This window comes from Rhipicephalus microplus, chromosome 1 (assembly GCF_043290135.1).
Source record: "Rhipicephalus microplus isolate Deutch F79 chromosome 1, USDA_Rmic, whole genome shotgun sequence".
In the NCBI taxonomy this organism is placed as follows: Eukaryota; Metazoa; Arthropoda; class Arachnida; order Ixodida; family Ixodidae; genus Rhipicephalus; species Rhipicephalus microplus.
The window spans coordinates 289265324-289288737 of record NC_134700.1 but is presented as its reverse complement, the minus strand read 5'-3'; the positions used below and the strand labels follow the sequence as shown (position 1 = coordinate 289288737).

At 42.6% G+C, this 23414-nt stretch overlaps 1 protein-coding gene and 1 pseudogene across 1 annotated transcript in view; one reads left to right on the top strand and one right to left on the bottom strand.

Annotated features, from left to right (window-relative positions):
• The window catches only part of LOC142761736 (mortality factor 4-like protein 1), a 32685-nt pseudogene extending 21041 nt beyond the window's left edge, over positions 1–11644 (bottom strand).
• The window catches only part of Phm (Peptidylglycine-alpha-hydroxylating monooxygenase), an 80080-nt gene that overhangs the window by 53616 nt on the left and 3050 nt on the right, over positions 1–23414 (top strand). The window contains exons 10-16 of the mRNA XM_075865108.1: positions 12652–12767; positions 13399–13429; positions 13525–13596; positions 15199–15246; positions 15351–15414; positions 15514–15565; positions 22283–22364. Coding sequence (XP_075721223.1) covers positions 12652–12767; positions 13399–13429; positions 13525–13596; positions 15199–15246; positions 15351–15414; positions 15514–15565; positions 22283–22364 — 465 coding nt within the window. The remainder of the gene's footprint in view (positions 1–12651; positions 12768–13398; positions 13430–13524; positions 13597–15198; positions 15247–15350; positions 15415–15513; positions 15566–22282; positions 22365–23414) is intronic.

Below are 23414 nucleotides of genomic sequence, written 5' to 3'. Positions count from 1 at the left end.
CGCAGATCTCCGTGGTGTATGCGATCCACCACGCCAACGTCGCACGTGCGTAGCTCTAAAAACCATCAAATATAACCAACGCGCGTGTTCCAATACTTTACAATTTTATATTTTTCAATCTTTTTTTACTTTTTCTTTCTTCCTTTTATCCCATGTTACCACAAACCCTATCGCGAATACATGTAATCAAGTTCCTTATCTGTCAACACCACTGATGGGCTGCTCACACACGTGTCACCTAGCTCTGCAATTCTGCCGGCCTCCAATACCAACCGCGTCATCTCGTGCCTACTTCTATTGATTATAACCGTTTCCTTGAATTTCGGTGTGCACTTACATCTCTGGCAATGAAGGGAAAGAAAACCATCAGGAACAACACTATTTACTTTGTTATTGTGCTCGCGCAAGCGATCGTTTATGCATCTACTGGTCTGACCGATATAACACTTTCCACAAGTAAGTGGAATGAGGTATACAACACACATGATGCACTCCACAAATAGGTTTCTATGTTTCTTTTGGCATACATTTGATTTTCCCTTGTCTGGTCTTGTGCCTCTGCAAAGACTCACCAACTTATTGGGTGCCGAGAAAACTACGTTAGTGCCACATTTTTCCGCAATCTTTTTTATCCTGTGAGAAACCTTATGCATGTATGGAATTATGCCATGTGACGGAAGGCTCAGATTTCTTGACATTAACTTTCAATTCTCAGATGAAAAGACATGCTGGTGTTACGAGCCCAGAGCAAGTAAGCCTTTACTACAGTTTCACTCAGCGCATACTAAACTGGTAAAACGAGGCATTGCGAAGATGTGCTTGAGTGAGGCACTAAAGAAGTCCTGCCGGTGCCTCATGAATGAAAGCTTCAGACAACAGGTCTCGAGGCTAAGCAATGCCGGGTACCCCAAGAGCCTCGTCGTGTCCGTTGCTGAAGGATTGCACAGAAAAGTGCTGGAGAAAAGATGTGAAGGGATGGATAGGGTGAGCTCAAGAAAGGAAAGTTTTGCCGTAATTCCATACATGCATAAGGTTTCTCACAGGATAAAAAAGATTGCGGAAAAATGTGGCACTAACGTAGTTTTCTCGGCACCCAATAAGTTGGTGAGTCTTTGCAGAGGCACAAGACCAGACAAGGGAAAATCAAATGTATGCCAAAAGAAACATAGAAACCTATTTGTGGAGTGCATCATGTGTGTTGTATACCTCATTCCACTTACTTGTGGAAAGTGTTATATCGGTCAGACCAGTAGATGCATAAACGATCGCTTGCGCGAGCACAATAACAAAGTAAATAGTGTTGTTCCTGATGGTTTTCTTTCCCTTCATTGCCAGAGATGTAAGTGCACACCGAAATTCAAGGAAACGGTTATAATCAATAGAAGTAGGCACGAGATGACGCGGTTGGTATTGGAGGCCGGCAGAATTGCAGAGCTAGGTGACACGTGTGTGAGCAGCCCATCAGTGGTGTTGACAGATAAGGAACTTGATTACATGTATTCGCGATAGGGTTTGTGGTAACATGGGATAAAAGGAAGAAAGAAAAAGTAAAAAAAGATTGAAAAATATAAAATTGTAAAGTATTGGAACACGCGCGTTGGTTATATTTGATGGTTTTTAGAGCTACGCACGTGCGACGTTGGCGTGGTGGATCGCATACACCACGGAGATCTGCGTGTAATAAACTGTTGTTGAAAGTTAGCGCTGTGTTGTGTCTATGTGCCTTCTCTTGTCCGTGTTCGTTGTCTGCGCTACCATCCATCATCATGCAACCATACCAACAAGCCCAAATCGCCACCCTCATTGACTTCATTTCTCGTTCAACGGGCTCTTTCGTTCATGTACTGCGAGATCCTTCGGGTGTTGTAGCCCTCATCGTCAACGCCGTGTGCAAGGCAAGAACGCTCAGTTTTTCCATAAGGAACAAGATTCTACCAGAGGATGTTCGAGCGCTCTTCGGAGGGTGTACCCCTTCAGATGGGCACAGAACGAGGATCATGAAAATTCAGCGCTCAGAATGGCTTCGACAGGTACGCCTTTTCAGAGCCTACCTACGGGCGCAGATGCATCGAACTTACGAGTCATATGCAGCGGAGATTCACTTTCGAAAGCATCTACGTCTGGCAGACCAAATGATAGAATTCCACTGGAAGCTTCAATTACGACTGTTACGTGATTTGGTGGACAAAGTGCGCGTGAGTGCAACCTCCAACGTTCATGTGGCAGAAGGCATCTGCCTACCGGACTTTGTACTAGAAGTATTGGGACTTGGGCCAAAGTTTGCCGTGCAACCTCAAAAGAACAAGCCGGAACTCGTATCAATTGTACGTCAAGTGTCGAAGCGGGTTCCCGAGGATCAAGCCACCAGGATCATCAACGAAGGTGTGGACGCTTTAAAATTGTGTAGGCCTCCATGCCGCAGTTTGCCTCTCAAACGCGTGGAAACTTACTTGACACAGCATGCTCTGAGTGTACTTCCAGTCGATAAAGAAGGAGGGTTTGCGGTTTTCTCGCATGATGAATTTAAAGAAAAGGCTAAAAGTGCTATTACGGCAGTGTTCAGCGAAAAGAAAAGTATTTCGATTGAAAAAGTGAGGGGAAAAGCAATAGAACTTTGTAAGAGCATGAATCTAGAAGGTGTGCTTAGCGGTATCAGAAAAAGTAAAAATGACAGTCTGGATGTGTTCTTTAGTGCTAAAACGCATAAGGAAGGAGTACCGTTCAGAGTGATAGTGTCGGAGAAGGACACGTGGCAAAAAGCTGTAGCTGTGTATCTGCAAAGAACATTAAACTTGCTTGACATAAATGACCCCTTCCTGACAAAAAATTCGGAACAGGTGATAAGTTTCGTCAGGGAACGAAAAAACATAGGGTTAAAAGCGTTTTCGGCTGACATAAAAGATCTGTACTATTCTCTGCCACAATCAGCAGTATTAACAAGTGTTGGCGAATGCATCGATGAGTACGGTGCCGTTAGATTTAGCTCACAAGCAGGTACGTCAGTCGACAATTTCTTAGAATTACTTAGGTTTTACTTGTCGTCAACGTTTATTGAAAACAATGGTACCCTGTATCTGCAAAAACAAGGAGTATGCATTGGCTCGTGCTTAGCACCAGTTTTAAGTAATTTGTTTTTGGCTGAAATGGACAGGAGGCTATCAGGACGCCTAAATGAATACAATGTTGTGCACGTATTTAGGTACGTCGATGACTTTTTAGTGTTTATCAATGACAGAACTGCAGATTTTGCTACTCAATGTAATAGCGTGTGTAGCGTTTTTCGTGAGGGGCTTAACCCACTTGAAGTGACTTTTGAAATGCCATGTGACGGAAGGCTCAGATTTCTTGACATTAACTTTCAATTCTCAGATGAAAAGACATGCTGGTGTTACGAGCCCAGAGCAAGTAAGCCTTTACTACAGTTTCACTCAGCGCATACTAAACTGGTAAAACGAGGCATTGCGAAGATGTGCTTGAGTGAGGCACTAAAGAAGTCCTGCCGGTGCCTCATGAATGAAAGCTTCAGACAACAGGTCTCGAGGCTAAGCAATGCCGGGTACCCCAAGAGCCTCGTCGTGTCCGTTGCTGAAGGATTGCACAGAAAAGTGCTGGAGAAAAGATGTGAAGGGATGGATAGGGTGAGCTCAAGAAAGGAAAGTTTTGCCGTAATTCCATACATGCATAAGGTTTCTCACAGGATAAAAAAGATTGCGGAAAAATGTGGCACTAACGTAGTTTTCTCGGCACCCAATAAGTTGGTGAGTCTTTGCAGAGGCACAAGACCAGACAAGGGAAAATCAAATGTATGCCAAAAGAAACATAGAAACCTATTTGTGGAGTGCATCATGTGTGTTGTATACCTCATTCCACTTACTTGTGGAAAGTGTTATATCGGTCAGACCAGTAGATGCATAAACGATCGCTTGCGCGAGCACAATAACAAAGTAAATAGTGTTGTTCCTGATGGTTTTCTTTCCCTTCATTGCCAGAGATGTAAGTGCACACCGAAATTCAAGGAAACGGTTATAATCAATAGAAGTAGGCACGAGATGACGCGGTTGGTATTGGAGGCCGGCAGAATTGCAGAGCTAGGTGACACGTGTGTGAGCAGCCCATCAGTGGTGTTGACAGATAAGGAACTTGATTACATGTATTCGCGATAGGGTTTGTGGTAACATGGGATAAAAGGAAGAAAGAAAAAGTAAAAAAAGATTGAAAAATATAAAATTGTAAAGTATTGGAACACGCGCGTTGGTTATATTTGATGGTTTTTAGAGCTACGCACGTGCGACGTTGGCGTGGTGGATCGCATACACCACGGAGATCTGCGTGTAATAAACTGTTGTTGAAAGTTAGCGCTGTGTTGTGTCTATGTGCCTTCTCTTGTCCGTGTTCGTTGTCTGCGCTACCATCCATCATCATGCAACCATACCAACAAGCCCAAATCGCCACCCTCATTGACTTGCCCAAAGGGTCAGCAGACGCTGTCAAGAGCACTCACCTTCGAAGTGTGGCAGCTTGGGCTAGTTGGTATAGCAAGACGATAGTTATAGCGCGAGAACAAAACGACGACACAGAGACATGAAGGACTTTGTGTCCCTCTTGTCTCTGTGTCGTCGTCTTGTTCTCGCGCTATAACTATCGTCACCCACCAACAGAGGCCCGTGAAAGACAGAAACCTTCTCACCTAGAAAAGAAAAAGGAAGGACAGAAAGTATTAAAGCCCACTGCTGCGCTCAACAACAACTGAGAGGGACGACACAATTAAAAAAAAGTAACGCGGCGATCTTGCGGGAACGTCGCATAAAACAGTGCCGCTAAAAAAAAAAATACCTAGCTAAAAATTCACACCAGAGCGCGAACAACTTATACGGAGACCAAGTCACGCTCAATATGATAAAGGTAGCTCGCCACAGCTCTGCGCAAGGCTGAAAACGGTTCCATGCCGACAAATAACAACAACTTAAGAAATAACTGGTTATCTTACCATCTTGAAACCGAGCTAGGGTGGCTAGAAGAAGCCTAACCGACTTTTTGGCGCCGTGTTGATTACCGAGAAAACAAAGAAGAAGAAGCGAGCAGTGTTGCCAAATGTGACTAAACGATTTTCTTGCTAAATTACTGTCTCACAATTTCTTTTTTCTTTTTTTCTGCAAACTAGATATCGGTATTTCAAATCAAAATTAAGTTACAAAAAATTTGTAAGAATGACGCAATGCTGAAAGTTTAGGGCAATTTCACCTTATAATCGGCCAATCCCCTTCTTTGGTTACGAGCCATTGGCACGGGGAAACAACAACAACAACAACAACAAAAAGAAACCTCTGTTTGCATCACGGAGGAAGGAAAAAGGTTTGCATGAATACGACTGCTACTCATTGGATAAATATCGATATGTCGCACATCTAAGATGCCGCTGGAATAGACAGTGGTGTGCAACACGGCACTTGGAAGTTACTTTTACAAGATTGCGTTGCGTTATTCCGCAACTGAATTATTATTTGCATAAAGTTGGTCTAAAGGCGTCACCTTTATGTCAGACTTGCGAAGATATGAAAACGATAGATCACTTCTTTTTGTTCTGTCGCCGATGTTCTCATCAGCGGAAAAGATACCTGGTAGCTCCACTTGAAATATTGGGATTAGAATTAAATGTGGCAGTAATTTTGTCGTTTGGCAGCATCAAATTCGGTTATAGCCACAGGAACGTCTGCTCTGTGCGGTATTTGAATACATAATTAAAACAAAGCGATTGCCATGTTAATCTTTATATATATATATATATATATATATATATATATATATATATATATATATATATATATATATATATATATATATATATATATATATATATATTGAATGAACTTGCAGATAGCACATTTGAAAAGGAAATCGTATTTACTAACGTTTTGGCCGTGGCACGGCCTTCGTCAGAGTAAGTAGGTATGATACAATGCAGCCGCTTTTATAGCAGCTAGGACAATCAAAGTAAAAAAATGGTAATCTGTCAGAACCTTGTGTTGACATGACTGACATGCGACGAGTGCATGAATATACAAGTTTCAAATTTCCTTGCGCATCGACACGCGGGGCACAGTATGATTGGCAGGACATGTAAAAGAGCTCTGAAGTAAAGAAACCACGGTTGACTAATATACATTTTAAAATACACTAAAATATTTTACTAATCTAAGAAGTCGTGTTGTTATAGTGCTAGGCAGGTGAGCTTTCCTACGTTTTCATTGATACCTGAACGAATGGTGTTAAATTTGTGGATCAAGAAGTATTCCCTCACTTCCCTATCGTGATTTGTCTTGAAACCGGACTGAATAATAGTGGCCCTAATTTTGTCGAAACCATGGCCAGGCATACTGACGTGCTTCGACAGCGGTAGATTAGGGAGGCTTACGGCATGTGCACGGTTATTATTAAAAGGAATTCTGAAACTTGTCTCTGTTTGACCTATGTACTGAGCTCCGCATGTTGAACACTCGAGAGGATAGATGACGTTGATACTATCACACGTGTAGTTCCCATTTATCTTAAAAAAAAAAACTGGACGATGTACTTAAATCTGTTTTAGATGTCATGTGCGCGCACACTTTGCAACGTGGTTTGTTGCAGGGATGACAGCTTTCATGATGTGAACACGTGGTTTTAGATGAGGTATAGTAAATCACGAAGGTTCCGCGATCGTCGGTAGACCACGCGTGGTTGTTCTGTAAAGATTCCTTTGAGCCGCTCGCTCTGCATTAAAATGTTGAAATGGTTCTTTAAGATATGTGGTTCACATTTGGAGCTGAGGCCGCATGTGTCAACATTAGATTAGTCCGCGAACAATATTTGGGTCTTTTGTTAGTACTCAGCAGGTCTGAACGGTCGAGCTCTTCTGCACGTTTGATGGCGTCTGTGATTATGCTGGCCGGATATCTCTGTTTTTCGAGCGCGCTCCGAAGTTGTTCGCAGTGGCGGGAAAATTCGCTGCTATCAGAGCATATTCTTTTAAAACGGACTGCTTGGCTGTAGGGAATACTAGTTTTATTGTGTTTCACTTGACTATATATATATATATATATATATATATATATATATCGAACGAGTTATTCGAAGGTCGTAGGTGCGATTCCTGCTCACGGCTGGTTATTTTTTCATCCACTTTTCTTTCTTCTTATTTACATTCCATTGGTTCTAATAACTTCCCCTGTACATTCCTTGGCATTACTGTCTGTTAGATCTCATTAATATTGTGTTAAAACACGGAAAAAACGAGCCCTTAGGTATATATACATATATATATATATATATATATATATATATATATATATATATATATATATATATATATATGATGATTGATTTGTGGGGTTTAACGTCCCAAAACCACCATTTGATTATGAGAGACGCCGTAGTGGAGGGCTCCGGAAATTTCGACCACCTGGGGTTCTTTAACGTGCACCCAAATCTGAGTACACGGGCCTACGACATTTCCGCCTCCATCGGAAATGCAGCCGCCGCAGCCGGGAATCGAACCCGCGACCTGCGGGTCAGCAGCCGAGTACCTTAGCCACTAGACCACCGCGGCGGGGCATATATATATATATATATATATATATATATATATATATATATATATATATATATATATATATATATATATATATATATATATATATATATATTAGTTATAAACTTCGAGAATAGTGCAGTATAGGAAACAAAACAATAAAATATTTATTTAATCCTAACAGTTTCGGCTGGTGGACCAGCCTTCTTCGGAGGATGTAAGTGAAATGATACAAGTTCCCGTAGCAGAGGGTCACCCTCACAGGGTCACCCTCAAAGTTTATAACTTTTATTACGGTAGCCGGAAGAAACTCTCATCATCTATTTCATCTATATATATATATATATATATATATATATATATATATATATATATATATATATATATATATATATATATATATATATATATATATATATATACATATAATCATTTTACACCCTCCATTACCGTTGTCTCAAATCGCATCTGATAGCCTGCATCGCTCCCTGCTCAGATATACTCCTTTTTCGATTTTTGGCTTTTTTTTTTCTATATATTTTTTTTTCAGCCCAAAACTACGTTGTGTTTGAAAAACCATAAGCCTTTTAGTTAAGATCCTGTCTCCCGGTTCTTGGCCAATCCCCCTTTGTGGGTGTGCGCCAGAGCATCAAAGATTATCATCATCATCATCAAAAAGTGAAAGGCAACGTCTCCTGCCAGTGCCTTCTGTATAGAACTGCTTCTGCACCGCGCGGCGCAGAAGCCAGCCCCACAAAGAAGTGGCTTCTGCACCGCACGAAAGTGACGTCTTTTTAAAATTAATACCTAAAGCTAGTTAAATGTGCATATTATTCGTATATAATGCGTTAAACCTACAAAAATTTTACTAAGCAGGTGTTTAACGAGTCAATAAATCTAGGTTTGTTATTTAAACACATATTACAAGTAATTTAAATACAGGAGGCGCCATGGGCGCTGCGGCTGCGAAAGGTAACCACTGCAAGATGGTAGCTGCCTGCGATGCGTGTAGGTGGTGAAAACTGATGAAATCGTGGCTATGGCCTAAGCCACCCCCAAGGTGGACTGGAGTGTCGTCGCTGCTTCATGTGATTGCTGGATGCTTAGTTGAACCTGGTAATTGGAGCTAGCGCGGCCGTCCACCGCGCCGCAGCTTCATCTGAGTGTGTGTGTGCAATAAAGTTTCGCAGTATGAAGTGTGGATTATAGTTGTTGGACGTACTGCATTTTCTAGATTGCAATGTCAAGCGTGGTGCTGTCAAAGGTGAAAGTGTTCTTGCTGCCGAGTTTTGCTTGTCGCGAGTGGCAAGGTCGACGATGAAATAAATGCTTTCGCACAGTTCACGTGTGACTGACCGAACGCACATGCATGAAACCCCAGTGCGTCGGCGAAGTGTTCATACGATGGATGGAAACAACTTTATTGTAGTGTTCTTACGAAGCCTGTGATCTGCGAAGGCCAGAGCTGCTGCAATGCCGGCTTTTTTGTCAAGTGCGAACACGTACGGCCGTTCTCATCCGTTGCTACGTAAATGCTCCCGTGCTGTCATAGGCCGTGCATGCTATTCAGCAAGACAGACAAGCTGTTTGGTAGTTAGATGGGCTAACGCCGTCGGCACTTGCCCTTGGGCATCGTTTATGAAGTGCTGATCGTCTAGAACATTGCGGTGGCACGTCAGTGTTGTCGTGGTTAAGTTCGTCACATAGCAAAGCGTGTGACGCGAGGAAGATGGATACAGCGAGGAAAACAAAAGGGAGTTATATTGGACGAACCAAAAAACTATTGCACATACAGTACTTTAAGTCGTACACGTACGCAGTTCACACACAAAAGAAAAGAGTAAACAGTCTCACAGTCTGTGCCGTAGCCCGGTGCCTTGAAGTGGGACCCGTTGCGTGCTTGGACGCTGTCGTCGCTTGGGTGCCAGGTCAGCATACCACTGTCGAGGGCATCAACAGGTCTAGCAGTAGACGCACACTGTCAGCGACGTCGGCTCGGTGGACGTGGTCAGCAGCTCCGGTCTTTCGAGGGCACTCGCCGTACCGGAGATGTCCACAGGACCACTCACCGAGAACTCGTGCTTGGCCACGCCGACACGCCGTGCCCCGAGGACGTCAATGGCTCGAGGACAGGAACCCGGCCTTTCGAACCTCGCGCGTAGTTGCGGGTTCGCCCTAGGCTCCCTTGCGTCGTCTTGCCGGCGTCCGAACAGCTTCGTTCTCCGCGAGCGTCTCCTCTTCCTTTTTCAATGGGCGCGCTGCAATGCCTCTTCATTCTTCTCATCTTCCAGGTGATGTGGCACTGTCGTCTGCTATGCTCGAATTTTTTTAAGCTACTACATCACAGTGTTTTAGAAGAAGCGGCCTGCCGATTACCTCGTCAGGTGATGGTACACTGAGCGTCATTAAAAAAAGTAGCCCGAGACTACGTTGCAGTGCACCTTTCTGTCATGAAAACTTTGATAAACCGTGGAAATCAACATTCCTGAACCTGTGCCGAAGAAACCAATGCAGCAAGCTGCATACGAGTTTTTTTTTTTTGTCTTTTTGCGTCTCGCCCGAATAAGAGCTGTAGTTCACAAAACACTTTATCATAATAAACATATTCAATCCTGCAATAGTCATTAAAGATCCAATATCAAAGGGCCTGTGGACGGGACCACCACCAGCAGCAGCAAGTCAGGCTGATGAGGAGGCGCAAATGTTAAAACAATGCATGCGTGAACAGAAAAAAAAAGCAACAATGACTGCAAGCGGACTTTAACCACCGACCTCACCAGTTCTTGATATGTCGCTCTAACCAACTTCGCGACAGCTGCCTTTTTTTTCTTTATTGCCAACGCCTCCTCTAGAAGATGGTGGTAGTGGTTAGAAGGAAGAGGAAAAAGGCACCTTATTTCTGTCTGCCTTCAGGCGACACGGCGCAGTGCCTTATAGGGGTGGGGGGAAGGAGGGATAAAAAGAATAGAAGAAAAATAGACGAAGAAGTAGACAGGCAAGCGACGGAAAAAAGAAGGAGATAGGAAAGTGGGGATCCGGTCGAAGCAGTCCTAGGGCGGGGCGCCACAATGCGAGAGCTGCACGGCGTCAGGAGACCGCGGAGGGCGAACCAGTCGGCGGGAGCTACGCTGGCGTCGGAGATCGCGAGGGCACAACCGTCCAGCTTGGAATCCTGCGAGCGAATCTAAAAGATGCCTGCTGCATGATAAGAAGAACGGCTGCCACACCCTTTCCCTCTTTCATTTTAGAATGTTCTCGGTCGCTAGCGTCACCTGTGGCGGACGGTGCAACAACGCTTCACTTTGCATAGCCTCCGAAACAGTGGTGCACAATTGCAGGTCTCGAACAACTCTCGACTGACGCGCCCCTATGAGATGAAAAACGTCTAGCTGCAGCCTGGTAGTACTGGTACCGCCCGCTGCTGTGATAATAGGTGGATGGATGGGTATGGCTGTACCCTTTAGATCGGGCGGTGGCTAGCGCCACTAAGCCGTAATACTTAATGAATCAAAAATTATTTTTTTCTTTAAAATGTGAGTTTGAGGATTCGTACTTTGCAGTGAAGAGTTTAATTTTCACTCGTGCCTTGACTTTAGCCACCAATCAGATAACCTTCTTCTAGTTAAGTTTACCCGCTTAAAGTCTGTTTTGCCCATCCCGGTCCCCAAACCCCAGTGCTTTGAAAAACTCTGCGCCATCATCCTGAACTATAGGGTGAAGCCCTTTACAGAACATTATCAAGTGTTCGGCAGTTTCTTCTTCCTCTCCACACGCACTGCATACTGTGTCTACCCCTTCGTACTTGGCCCGATATGTCTTGGTTTGCAGTACTCCCGTCCTGGCCTCAAGCAGTAGAGAACTACCCCGAGTATTATCATAGATCCTTTCCTTGGCAATTTCCTGCTTAAAAGTTCGATAGATCTCTAGTGCGGACTTCTTAATCATGCCCATCCTCCACATGTCAGTCTCCGTTTCCTTCACTTTCTTCTTAACCTTCTTTTTGGTTTGGCCACCTGCTGTTTTCTAAGTACTTACCAGTAGATTTCCTGGTTCGGTTCCTCCATTTCGTATCGACATTCTTCATGTACAAGTAGCTGAAAACCTTCCTAGCCCAACGCTCCTCCCCCATTTCTCTCAATCGCTTCTCAAAATTTTATCTTGCTGCTAGTTTCCCTGCCCTCAAATGATGTCCATCCCATCACCTTGTACTCTCTGATTTGGTGTATTCCCGTGAGCTCCTAAGGCAAGCCTACCTATTCCACGTTGCTTAATTTCTAATATTGCTTGATTAAAAATTAGATTAGAATAGTCTTGCTCGCGAGCGCCACCGCGCGGCGCTTGCTCAAAACTGAAGGCAGGCCAACTCCGTTGGGAGCGCGAGCCATTCCCCAGGCATTGTTTAGAGGAGGCGTTGTTATTGCCAATCAGTGTGGGGTGGCAAACAAGCCGGTTTTGTATTGTTGTCACGCTGGACCTAACTACCATTTTTTGTTTTTTTTTTACGTTTGGACGTAAGTTTAACGGCTTTTACCGTTACGTCTAGACGTACCGCTAGACACTCCCGACTATTCAAACAAAGCGCTAACCGCAAAATGCATGACGTCACTTCTGTGTGGTGCAGCTGCCGTTTTTGTGTGGGAGTGGCTCGTGCGCCGCGCAGCGCAGTAGTCTCTGGCTGTGTTTGGCCAGGTAGCACTGAAGTTCATAATTTTTTTTCAGGGGCTCTAAATCACATGTTTATTACTAGCTAAACACAGCAGTGTTAGCAGAAAAGTAACGTGAAAAGTGAAACCGAAACTGAAACGTTTTGGTGCTTTAGACTTTTAGTTCTTCTCTCTAGAACGGCTTCCGCGCAGGCGTGAATTCAAACTCAAGCCCGCCGGTGTTTAGTGCCGAGACTTTCTCTGGTTCAGGCCCTGATTAATCCGTTCCAAGTCCTCCGACTCGGGTTGAATTTGAGTTTTTCTTCCGTATATCTGCCACCCACATCCACGCCGCACAAAACTTCATGAGTGGGTGCGTCACGAGCATGTCGTAAGCCATCGCGCATCATTGAATCATGCACTCCATATACCCTGGCACAGGTCAAGCAGCTACGGATCATCGCGCGAGCAGGTTGATGATGAACCCCTTTTTCCAATCTACGACTACATAAGGACCTTGGAGGAGTTGGTACTACGCCTCAAGACTGATAATCAAGGCAAGAACCTTTTATTCTGCATGAAGCACTGGCGTTTATTTTGGGTGCTTGACCGTCTCCCCTGTAGCCTGTCATCACTTTGAATTACCGTTTTGTTTCGGTTAAGGTAGCGAAAACGAAGTCACTAGTTACACATTAGCTCTAAATGAAATGAAGGATTACTGTTCTGTTCGTTTCGTCTCGCCGGTGACAATTGATTGTACAAAGCAATGTGATAAACGAATCTACTAAAAACACGGGTCTTGTTATTAGTTAAAAAAAATCGAGCCCCTCGCTTGCCCCAATTCTAATGAATTACCGCGAATCGCGCGTCCTGTAGAAAGCTACTTACAAACACAAGCTTGTAATGAAGGGTGTCGAGGCATGCGATTGAGAGAACTCGTTTTGTAAGGCAGTTTTTCGTGACAGCCGCCGGGGCTGCACAATGTAACGTTGTGTTCACATAGATATGCCAAGCTCTGCCGAGATCAAGAAGCTCCAGGGAAAATGATGACAGGTGTACGATCAAGATACGCTCTCCCGATTCTCATGAGGAATGATGAGTTGTTTGAGAACGTTGATTTCACATTTAGAGATTTGGTTTGGAAGGCTTGAAAGCATATTGAAGGATCATTACGTTTTTCCTTCTCAGCAAGAAGATTGGCCCCGGATGCAGTTGAAAGGCATGTAGAGTGTTTCCTTCTTACGAAAACTGTATAATAATTGTGCTTATGATGTGAACGCCATTGAGCCTTATCATTTACTCTTATTATGATAGGGAGCCCGCACTGTTTGAAGAGCATGCTGCAAGTGTCAACAACTTCACTGCAGACTTGCTGCTGCTGCAAAGGTAAGGAAGCTGCTAAGCGTGTGAATGGGAGCTTTCTTTTTGTGCTAGTGGCTGCAAATTTCTTTGAAAGCCTGTTTGATTACTCTATATGTAATAATACGAATAAGTTCAGTATCAAAGGGAATGTAGGTTTACAAAGGAAAGAAATTCGCCTTTCTTCACCTTGTGGCCAGAATTGATTTTCCCTCATTCAGTGTCCCCTTACTTCAAGTCAGTTAATTCACCCTCATGCTGCAGTCTGCTAGCCTCTTGCTGGCTGGTAACCTAACAGAAAATATCAGTGCCACTGTGGGCCCTTGCTGGCCATCCCCAGGAGAACTTGCATAAATGCCCCATCTAATCATGATTATTTATTTTCACAACAATAAGTGCTTCTCGTATGATTTAGGCAGTTCAACTTCCCATACAAGCACACACCTGTGTCACTAATTTAAGTCGGAAACCTGAACTTTCTGCTAACTTTTGTCAGAAATCATAACACCATTCCTCAGCCAAACGTGGTATTTTAGGTAGCTATAGTTATCCTTCAACTCATTCGATTCATGTTGGCCGAGAATAAATACGTAAGGTTTGAGCAGAAACCAGCTAGAGCTGGTGCACCACGATTCTCGTGGGCAGAGCCGACTTTTTTTTTTTAAGTTTTAATCGAGTATACAGCAAAATCTCATTGATGCGCCTTGCGCGGTAACCTGAAAATAAAATGTATTATGCAAAATTTGGATTAGCTGAATAAGGATAAACGAAAGGAGGAAAACGTATATTTTGTCAGCAACTCACTTTTTTGAGAAACGTGTAAGTGCCTAATCAATTTGTACGGCACTTTATTCATTTCACACTGTAAACATCACCTGGCAAAGATCTTTTCGCCACAAAACCAACGCTGCCTTGGGCGAAGTGGCTCTGCAACCTGCAGATCACTGCACGTTGGGACACAGTTTGATGTAGTATACTGAAAAAGAAATATAGGATTTCTAAATATATTGGTCAAGGTCCAATTTTGGAGCTTGACCGAAAAGTTTGATCGTGAGAAACGCATATAGATGCATTATTTCTAAGGTATGTTGTCTGTAAGTATAAATAAAAATATATTGGACCAAGAAAATTATTTTGCAGAATCATAGCAATGAAATTCCACTGTAGGATTTCATGGTGGTCTTGAGTTCAAACTTGGTACAGGATGAATTTATCACCTACTGAGAAGCGAAATATTTATTAATTGCATACGTAGCACCCAGGGGCGGCACCAGGGGGGGGCAAGGGTGGGCTGGAGCCCCCCCAAAATTCTCGCCTGCCCCCCCTATGCCCACCTAAGTGCCCGGAAGCATATATTGAAAACCTAGTAGGAGCAGAGCTTGCTTGCCCCCCCGGAGGAACTCACTTTTCGTGGTTGCCCCCCCAGTAAAAACATCCTGGCGCCGCCCCTGGTAGCACCATGCCGCAAACAGGTACCAACAATTTTTTTCTACACGCAGAATAACCGTGTCAAGCTGGTTCGTTGGTAAAGATGGGCTTAGAGAAAAAAGGAAGCAATTATAAAAAATGTGAGTCAATTTATACTGTGTGACTTGTTGATTGAGCTCCTGATATGTTTTCTGTTTTCAGCCTCCAACTAGCTGACGAACAGGTGAAGCTATTGAAAGAGGAGGACAGGTAAGTTGCATGAGATCAGCACCACTGCATCTTGCTTTGAAATGTTGATTTGTTGTGGGTGTTGAATGAGAACCACACCTATTGCGTGTATTCCTCGATAACAGTGAGCTCTTGGGTCTCTGTGCTGAGAATCAGCGAATATGCGAAGAGATCATAAAGAAAAGGCAGGTATGTGCATTGCTGCTTATGTACATGTTTGAGTTAATTGCGAGCCTTGTATTAGTTCATGGTGAGCTAAAGTGTTGTACACATTTCTTGTCATCTCAGGAGCTTGACAAAGCCAATGCGACCATATCGAATTTGAAGAGTGTTTACCACAGTAAGTGTTCCCCCCATTTTTTTCTGTTTTCGTTTATAAAGCTTTATTCACGCTAAATATGTGACAAACTATGGCAATAACACCTCAATACTTGCTGGAGATATGCACTCTTGGCCGAGCCTATTAAATGTAGAATTAATGTCAGTGAGAGCTTTTGTATGTCTCGTGCACTTAGTTGCTCTTCTAGGGACCCTGCAACACTTTTCCAAGTAGCTGTGGAATGTATTTACTGAAGGAGCTTATTGCATTGTGAATTCAGCGCCGCGAAAAACTTTTAGAATCCGTCCAGTACGAGCAGCGATACAAAGGTTCATCGCACGCTGTAATGGCATTCTCTCCTTTCTCGTCCCGACGAAAGTGCTTGAAGCTAGACAGGAAGGAATCGCACGCGGCAAAAAAATATTTCACATGCACCTCGTGGTTTTTAGCACTTTCTATCTTTTGTTATTGTTTTTTTTCCTTCGAATGTGTGGCTTTTCAGTGTGATCACATGGGTACACAAGACAAGTCGTGGCCTTCCCTGGTGGCTCCAGTATTGAGCGCGCCATGATCAAATCAACCTATGGCTGATACTAGGCCTGTGATGCAGTGATTTTTGAGCCTGTAGTGTCATCTGTCGACAGGAAAGAAAGTGATTTTTAGTCGATTTTGAAAATTTATTATAAAGTCCAGGCCACTTGCTGCGCTATAATAATTGGTTCGAGTGTTCTCGAGAGCCTCGACTACCGATCGGCAGTCCATGCTCGAAAGTGGTGCAGGACCCCTTTAAAGTTGAAGGGGCCATGCAACACTTTTCCAAGTAATCATAGGGGGACCTCACTATCACAGTTTCCTGATGTATCAAGTGCCACAAATATTCTCTTAAATCTGGCTAGTACAAGTTGCGTTAGTGGGATTCATTGGATGTTTTAATTACTTTGCCTCTTCAAGTGTGCTGGAAGCAACACTGAGCAGGGGGCGGAGGAGGGCTGACAACGGGCCAACAAGCCAGTGCATATCGTGACCTTGACCATGTTCTCGCGATCATTGAATCGAAAATGGGCGTACCTTCCCTCCGTTGATGCAGTCAGGCACGTCGATGGTGTAATTTGTCGAAAGAAGACCAAGCAACTTAACCTGCTTTGAAAAATAGTTCTGAATTTTTTGCCACGTGCAGTGTTGTAATATTTGAATCATTTGTTTACAGCGGCCTTGATTGTCAGTTGGCAGCATTTTCTGACCATCTTCAAAAAGTATTGCAGGGCCCTTTTAAACTAACATAAGGAGTTTGATGTTCTAATGAAATCATTTTTAAGATTGTTTTACGTATATACATCGTTTAATGTAAATACTTCGAAATGCTATTTGGCAGTGTGTGGCGAGTGTTACTACTTGTTACCCTACAATGGCGCCACGCGTGACCCGTGTTCTGATCTTGTAACAGCTTTCGCAGTTAAAAAACGATATGTTGCTTGGCAGCTAAGTTTCAGTGATGCACCAACATAAGGTCAATGGTGTCAAATGGTCAATTATGCATGATTATGTCGGTTCTAACGGCGACTTGTCTGCGATGCAAAGCATTTTTAAAATTTTATTTCTAGATAGACCATTTTCTTAATCGTACTGCTCTTCCTAATTGGTAGTGCTCTTCTTCATAAAATAAACATGTTTTGCATCACTGACAAGTCACAGTTAGGACAAATATATTTGTATGTAATTGACCATTTGGCACCACTGACCATATGTTGGTGCATAACTGCAACTTAGCTGCCAAGCAGCACATCTTTTTTTTTTCCCTTCGATTGATCCTTTGCTTCATCGTAATCTTCCTATTTCTAAATGTTATCATATAAGTAGCGTTGTGTTGCACACATCTGTACAACTTCCCAGTGCTGCGTAAATGTGTATATACTATGTGCTGGCTGTCAGTGAACGGCGTCACGTGGCTGAATGCTGTCTAATAGGTCCCGCATTTCTCGTTAACTAGACGTATAACTACCTTGCAAATAATTTAAATAGGCACAGACAAAGCAGATTACGTTGTCCAGATGACCCCCCACGTCCGTGAAGCTTTTAATTACTGCTAGGACACAGTTTTACGGCTATATAAAGACGTCCACACCCCGAGAGCGGTAACACACAAATTCAAAAATAGTTTTCTCGCTTTAAACAAAAATAATTTGATAAAGCTTTCTGAGTGAGTAGGCGATGAAGGTTGCTACTAACTATGCTATTGCGCATGTTTTAGTAGGACCGCCTCGTGGTTGAATTAACAGCCGAAGGTGTGCCAAAATGAATACTTCTGCGACTTTGTTGCCACTTGCACAATTTATTTTGCACTGTATACAACTGAAACTATTTTTGGTTTTTGGTACAACATTCTGTTAACATGCTAATGTCAACTATCCCATTTCCCCTAATTTTGTTTTTGTATGAAAAAATCCCCAATATGAACCAGATTCTCCATATTTGAGGTCACATAAAAAATACACGAAAGCTTGAAAGCTCATAAAACATATTTTAAGTAAAACCATCGTTCTAAAGGCAAAAATTTGTCTTGACCTAATTTAAAAAGAACAAACTTTTTCGCAACGTGTTTTGTGAGCTATGGTTTCGAGCTTTCCAAAAAATTGCAAATGAGGCTTACGGTACGTGAAAATTTTTTTCGAAAAAAATGTTTCGGGGAAGCGCTTATGGCTTTAGGTAGAGAGTTTTGAATTTTTTTCAGGTAAATCGGAAATAGTCGAGCGCCAAGGTCGGGACAGTTGGCGTAAAATGATCCTGATCCGTCCAGTCACAATTTGGTTTTAAGACTAAATGGCGAATCGCTCATTTAGCTCCAACATTCAGTTGCAAAATTTCGATGAATAAAAATAAAATAAAGTCATTTTTGCACTTTGTACTGCTCGCGACCTTTATTGCAGCATGTAGAAATCTCGAGGAAGCTTAAGCACCTTTTATGACAAAAGCCTGGTGACCAAAGAACTAGTGACCAATTGCCGAACACGTGCGGAAGATCAGGCATTTGGGAGATCAAGCCTAGGCGATCAAACATTCCTTAATCTCGAGCTGAGAGCTGGTCATCCTGCACTCCCAGTACTCCAGGGTGGAATCATTTGATTATTATTGTTATCTGTTTTTTTTTGTAACTTCGCTTGGTTCCTACGACTCGTCACATATCTGTGTTCTCACCGCCAAGCAAACAGGACATCAAAGACTATTTTTCTACACCTTTAATAGCTAGTAGTATATATCATGCTCAAATAAGTCATGTAGGCATGAATAGATGCTCTATTGAAGTCGAAGGCCAAAATGCTTTCTTTAGCTCGACCTTTAGTTAGCCAAAGCCAAGGGTATGCATGCTGTAAAAGTGTGAACAATCTCCCAATTTGTAAACGAGAAACTGTGGCATAAGTTGGCGTATAAACAAACGCATTATTGCAACAGATACTGTAGAGAGAAATAAATCATCCTCGCACGTTAATTCTCATTGATACCACACGAAAGGGTTGTGTGGCATACTTTTCTTCTCCTGGCACGACAAACTTGGGACATAAGCTAGTAGTGGGTAGTCGGCTGAGGAGAAAGAAGAAGGAGTTGGAACAATGGCGGAGATGCATTAATAAACCCAGCTGTATTTTCGGAACCGCGTTTCAGAGTGCTATATTTATTGGTGACCCGGACTACGAACGCGACCTTCCATGGAGCAGTGTGAGCATCTCGACAGCCTCAGCCTTGGTACCGCTGCCACTGCACCCGGCCATGTACCCTCTTCGGGTGTTGTTGGAGGTACTACTACCATCACGCTACCACAGCTGTGGTTTGCTGATCCCTCCTTATGGTTCATTCAAGTCGAGAACAAGTTCCGCATTCATCGCATCATGTCCGGGTCACCAATAAATATAGCACTCTGAAACGTGGTTCCGAAAACACAGCCCAGTTTATTAATGCATCTCTGCCATTGTTCCAACTCCTTCTTTCTCCTCAGCCGACTACCCACTACTAGCTTATGTCCCAAGTGTGTCGTGCCAAAAGAAGAAGAAAAGTATGCAACAGTTGCATACTTTATGCAAGGCCTGATCATTATCATACGAGCACTTCAGTACTTGACACACATAAATAACCCTTCCAACAAAACAGACATTGCATACCTGCGCACACGCGAACACAAAGTTCTCCTCACCCCATCCATGCTAGCGCGGCGTACTTGACAAGCATGAGTGCCGATGAGTAGTGCGGCCCTGTGTTCCATATTGGATGCAAAGGCCCAAGGTGCCCAGAGCAGCGGTGCACTGCTCCATCTAATACCAGCAGATCTAGAGCGTTTTGTTATTATACTATATGTGGCGGTAAAATTGCTCCAGTAGGAATTGGTAGGGTGGTTTTACTACTCGAGATATGCCTGAAAGCTACTACCCCTCGACCTTTTTAATGCATCTCATGATACTATCATTATGGGGTCGTTCATTCTTAACTCAATAAAACTATCAAGATGCATTTTCTACATTGAAGAATTGAAGGAATGGAATCAAATGGCTGTGCCATTCCCGGAGTGGGAATGGGCCAATTTTTTCATTCTGAGGAACTAAAGGGAATGGAATTACGGCAAATTCTGATTCCTGTGAATGGAATTGGAATAGAACTGAGGCGCCCATTTCGCAACACTGGTTTTTTCCTTCTCCGGTATCTCTCATTTGTTCAATGGGTCGAGGAGCTTTTGAATTTTAGAGTGGCAGTTGTTTCCAGTTAAAGGACACTAAGGAGAAACAAGGACTCGGTTTAGATTGACAAACTGCACTGCCGTATGTTTCAATATAATATGCTCATTATTTGCGGAGAAAATCTAGGTTGAAGCTCCATTTTTGAATTTCGTACCAAAATCTCCGCGCGTGATGCCAGAAATTTCAAAATCTACTTTTGGTATTTGCGTGACATGGCTCAATGAAATTTTGTGAGACTTTGTATGCTAGGTCTATGGCACCCACAGATGGCAATATACGTCATTTTTATCCATTATAAGCTACATATGGCCCAGCAGACGCCTTCAAAATTCATGACATCACAATGTTTGGAGGGGTAATCTCAAGGTGGCGTCTTTACCAGTATTTTCTTTTGATATGTTTTCTCGCTTACTAAGTGTCATGTTGCAATAATAGGGGTGTTTTTGGGATTGTGAAATTGTACTTTACTAATACGTGAAAAATTGTTTTGCTCTTTAATGTCCCTTTAGGTGAAAGCCTTAATTTAAGGGCCTGATCAAACACACCTGCAAACGATTTAAAATATAAGGAGTACGTATAGTTTGTTACCGCATGACGTCACCATGAGGTCACATATTGCCAGAATTGGTCATGTCATACTGAAGTTACAGTGGTATTAATGCGAAATCGCATAATGTGACATCAAATGATGACATCATCTAATGACATCGTCACACGGTCGCAACTGGGCTGATCCCGGAGAGGTGCGCAAAGCTTGCAGTAGCTCCGATCTTGGAGGCAGTGCGACATTACGCAATGTCCAGAAATCTTTTGAGGGCTCAACAAGATCGACTGAGAAGAAAAATAAAATAGCTTTCTGTTTTGAGTCATCTTAGGCAAATGCCTACATACAGCCAGGAGGATATTCTCACATTCAAATAAAACACCCTTCTTCTTTTCCTTAACTTACCTTCACATGTGCATTTCTCTTATTTACTTAATCTCAGCTTATAACTAAACATTCTATGGCAAAGTAACCTTGCTTGCAAAGGGCTTCACATGAGTTATCCTGAAATGTATCCTTGGTTATAGCGTCTCTACCCTTTCGGTACTTACTCGGAGCCAGTTGTTTTTTCATCATTGCCATTCAATACATCTTTTCCACTTCTCAGATGTTTCATTTAATGGTCCTTGTAACCATATTGATTGCAGCCGTATACTTGCTAATGAGCCGCCTAGTTTGGAAGTCAATGATCTTCCCATGCGGATGTACTAGAACACTTTCTCTTTCCATCTGCTGTCTTTCATGTTCCTTAGTCTCTTTTTGAAACTGAAGTTCAAGTTGATGTGCACATTATAGCTTCCGACTTCAGTGCCACTACACATCTGCGTGTAGACAGAATAACCGCTGGTCATTAAGGGTAACTGACTGGATTCGCAGAGAAGGCAAGCGGGTTAAGGGGAGACAGAAGGTTAGGTGGGCAGATGAGATTAAGAAGTTTGCGGGTATAAATTGGCAGCAGCAAGCACAGGACCGAGTTAACTGGTGGAACATGAGAGAGGCCTTTGTCCTGCAGTGGACGTAGTCAGGCTGATGATGATGATGATGACACATATGTATGTCATACAGTGAAGTATGTATCTTGTTCTTGTTACACTGCACTTATTCTAAATTTAGGGTGAAATGAAGCATAATAAAAAAATTGTGCAGGGTGAACCAAAGTAATTTTAATTGTTATGTAGCGTATTTTTCAAAAATTGGTTGTCAAGACTGCATGTGCCGTATACACATATTCAGGGTTGCATTACTCATATGAAACTGAAAATACAACTGAAAGCGGATGTCCGAGAATGCCACCTCTGGTTAGTACGTTGCTTTGTGCATAATTCCTACATCAGTAAAGCACATTTGCACAAATTCATGGTCCATCTTTTAGATTAAAAATTTCATTTTTTTTTATATCCACTTTTGCCAACTTTGTTTCTTTTTAATGTAATATTGGGCATTTTGATTAAAGTGATGTTAAATTTTTTTCAGGCTGTATTGATAAGAAGTTTTCATGTAACAAGTTTTTATCTAACAAACAGCAAGATCGAGCAGGCAAGTCCTCACTGAAAGAGTAAGTTTTTGCACTGCAACAGATGCAGCCTGAATTTTGTTTCAGTGCTCTGCAACAAAATGCAAATATCGGAAATGAGTTCTTTGATAGTCTTTGTGCACGTGCTTTGTGTTGCTGACTGATTCGTCCTCTCTGTGCCAATTGTAAGCGTCCCATTATATCAGCTGGTAAAGTGGGCCTCCCTGGAAAGACATTCACCAAGACAAATATCGTCATCAAATAAGAAGCTTTTCTTTTGCTAATCCAGATTGATTTCCTTGGGGCTTCGTGCTATAATCATGTGGTTTTTAATTATCCCTTTCATACAGGCCACCATTCAAAATTGCCCCGTATAGTTATTCATGAAGTGGCATATTTATGGCTGCACAATATGAGTTGAACTTGACTGAAGGTGTGTGTTTAGATCTATAGTCGATATAGTATGTGAAGAACACCTGCGGTGTTTTTTTTTTCTTTCTAAAAGAGCCAGGTACAATTTCAGTGAAACAGGGAAATGCTGTTCTTTGCTTCTGGCAATGTGTGGTTAAGCATCCTCCAACAATTATTTGCCGGTATTCTCTTGTTACCAAAATACCTAGCGTCTATATTGTCAGTAAAATCTATATATCTCACTGTCACCTGTATTCAGGATTAGAATTTGGGTTTGGCTCTTATAGATTGGAAGATTTCATTTCAGCTGGAATTGGCCATGCAAAAAAAGACTAAATGAATGATTAATATAGCAATATTTTGCAACAAAATTAACACCATCCCCATGCTATTGTCAGTGCCGTCCTTTGTTGCATGGATGTAACGGCAAGGTATGCAGAGCGAGTAGCCCTTTCAGGCAACAGGTTCACCTTTCTAGGCTCCTGGCAGTGTTTTTTTTTTACCTTGGAATCTCTTGGGACCTTCAGAAATGCTTCAGATTTTTCTTCATTACATCTTAGCTGGTTTTATGATGCACTGTTTCAAAGCACTTCTTGTTTTTCACGAAATAATCTAGATTGGTGCCAAATATCATCATTTCAGTCATCTTCCATTTCAAATATACCATCCTGAAGCAAAAAG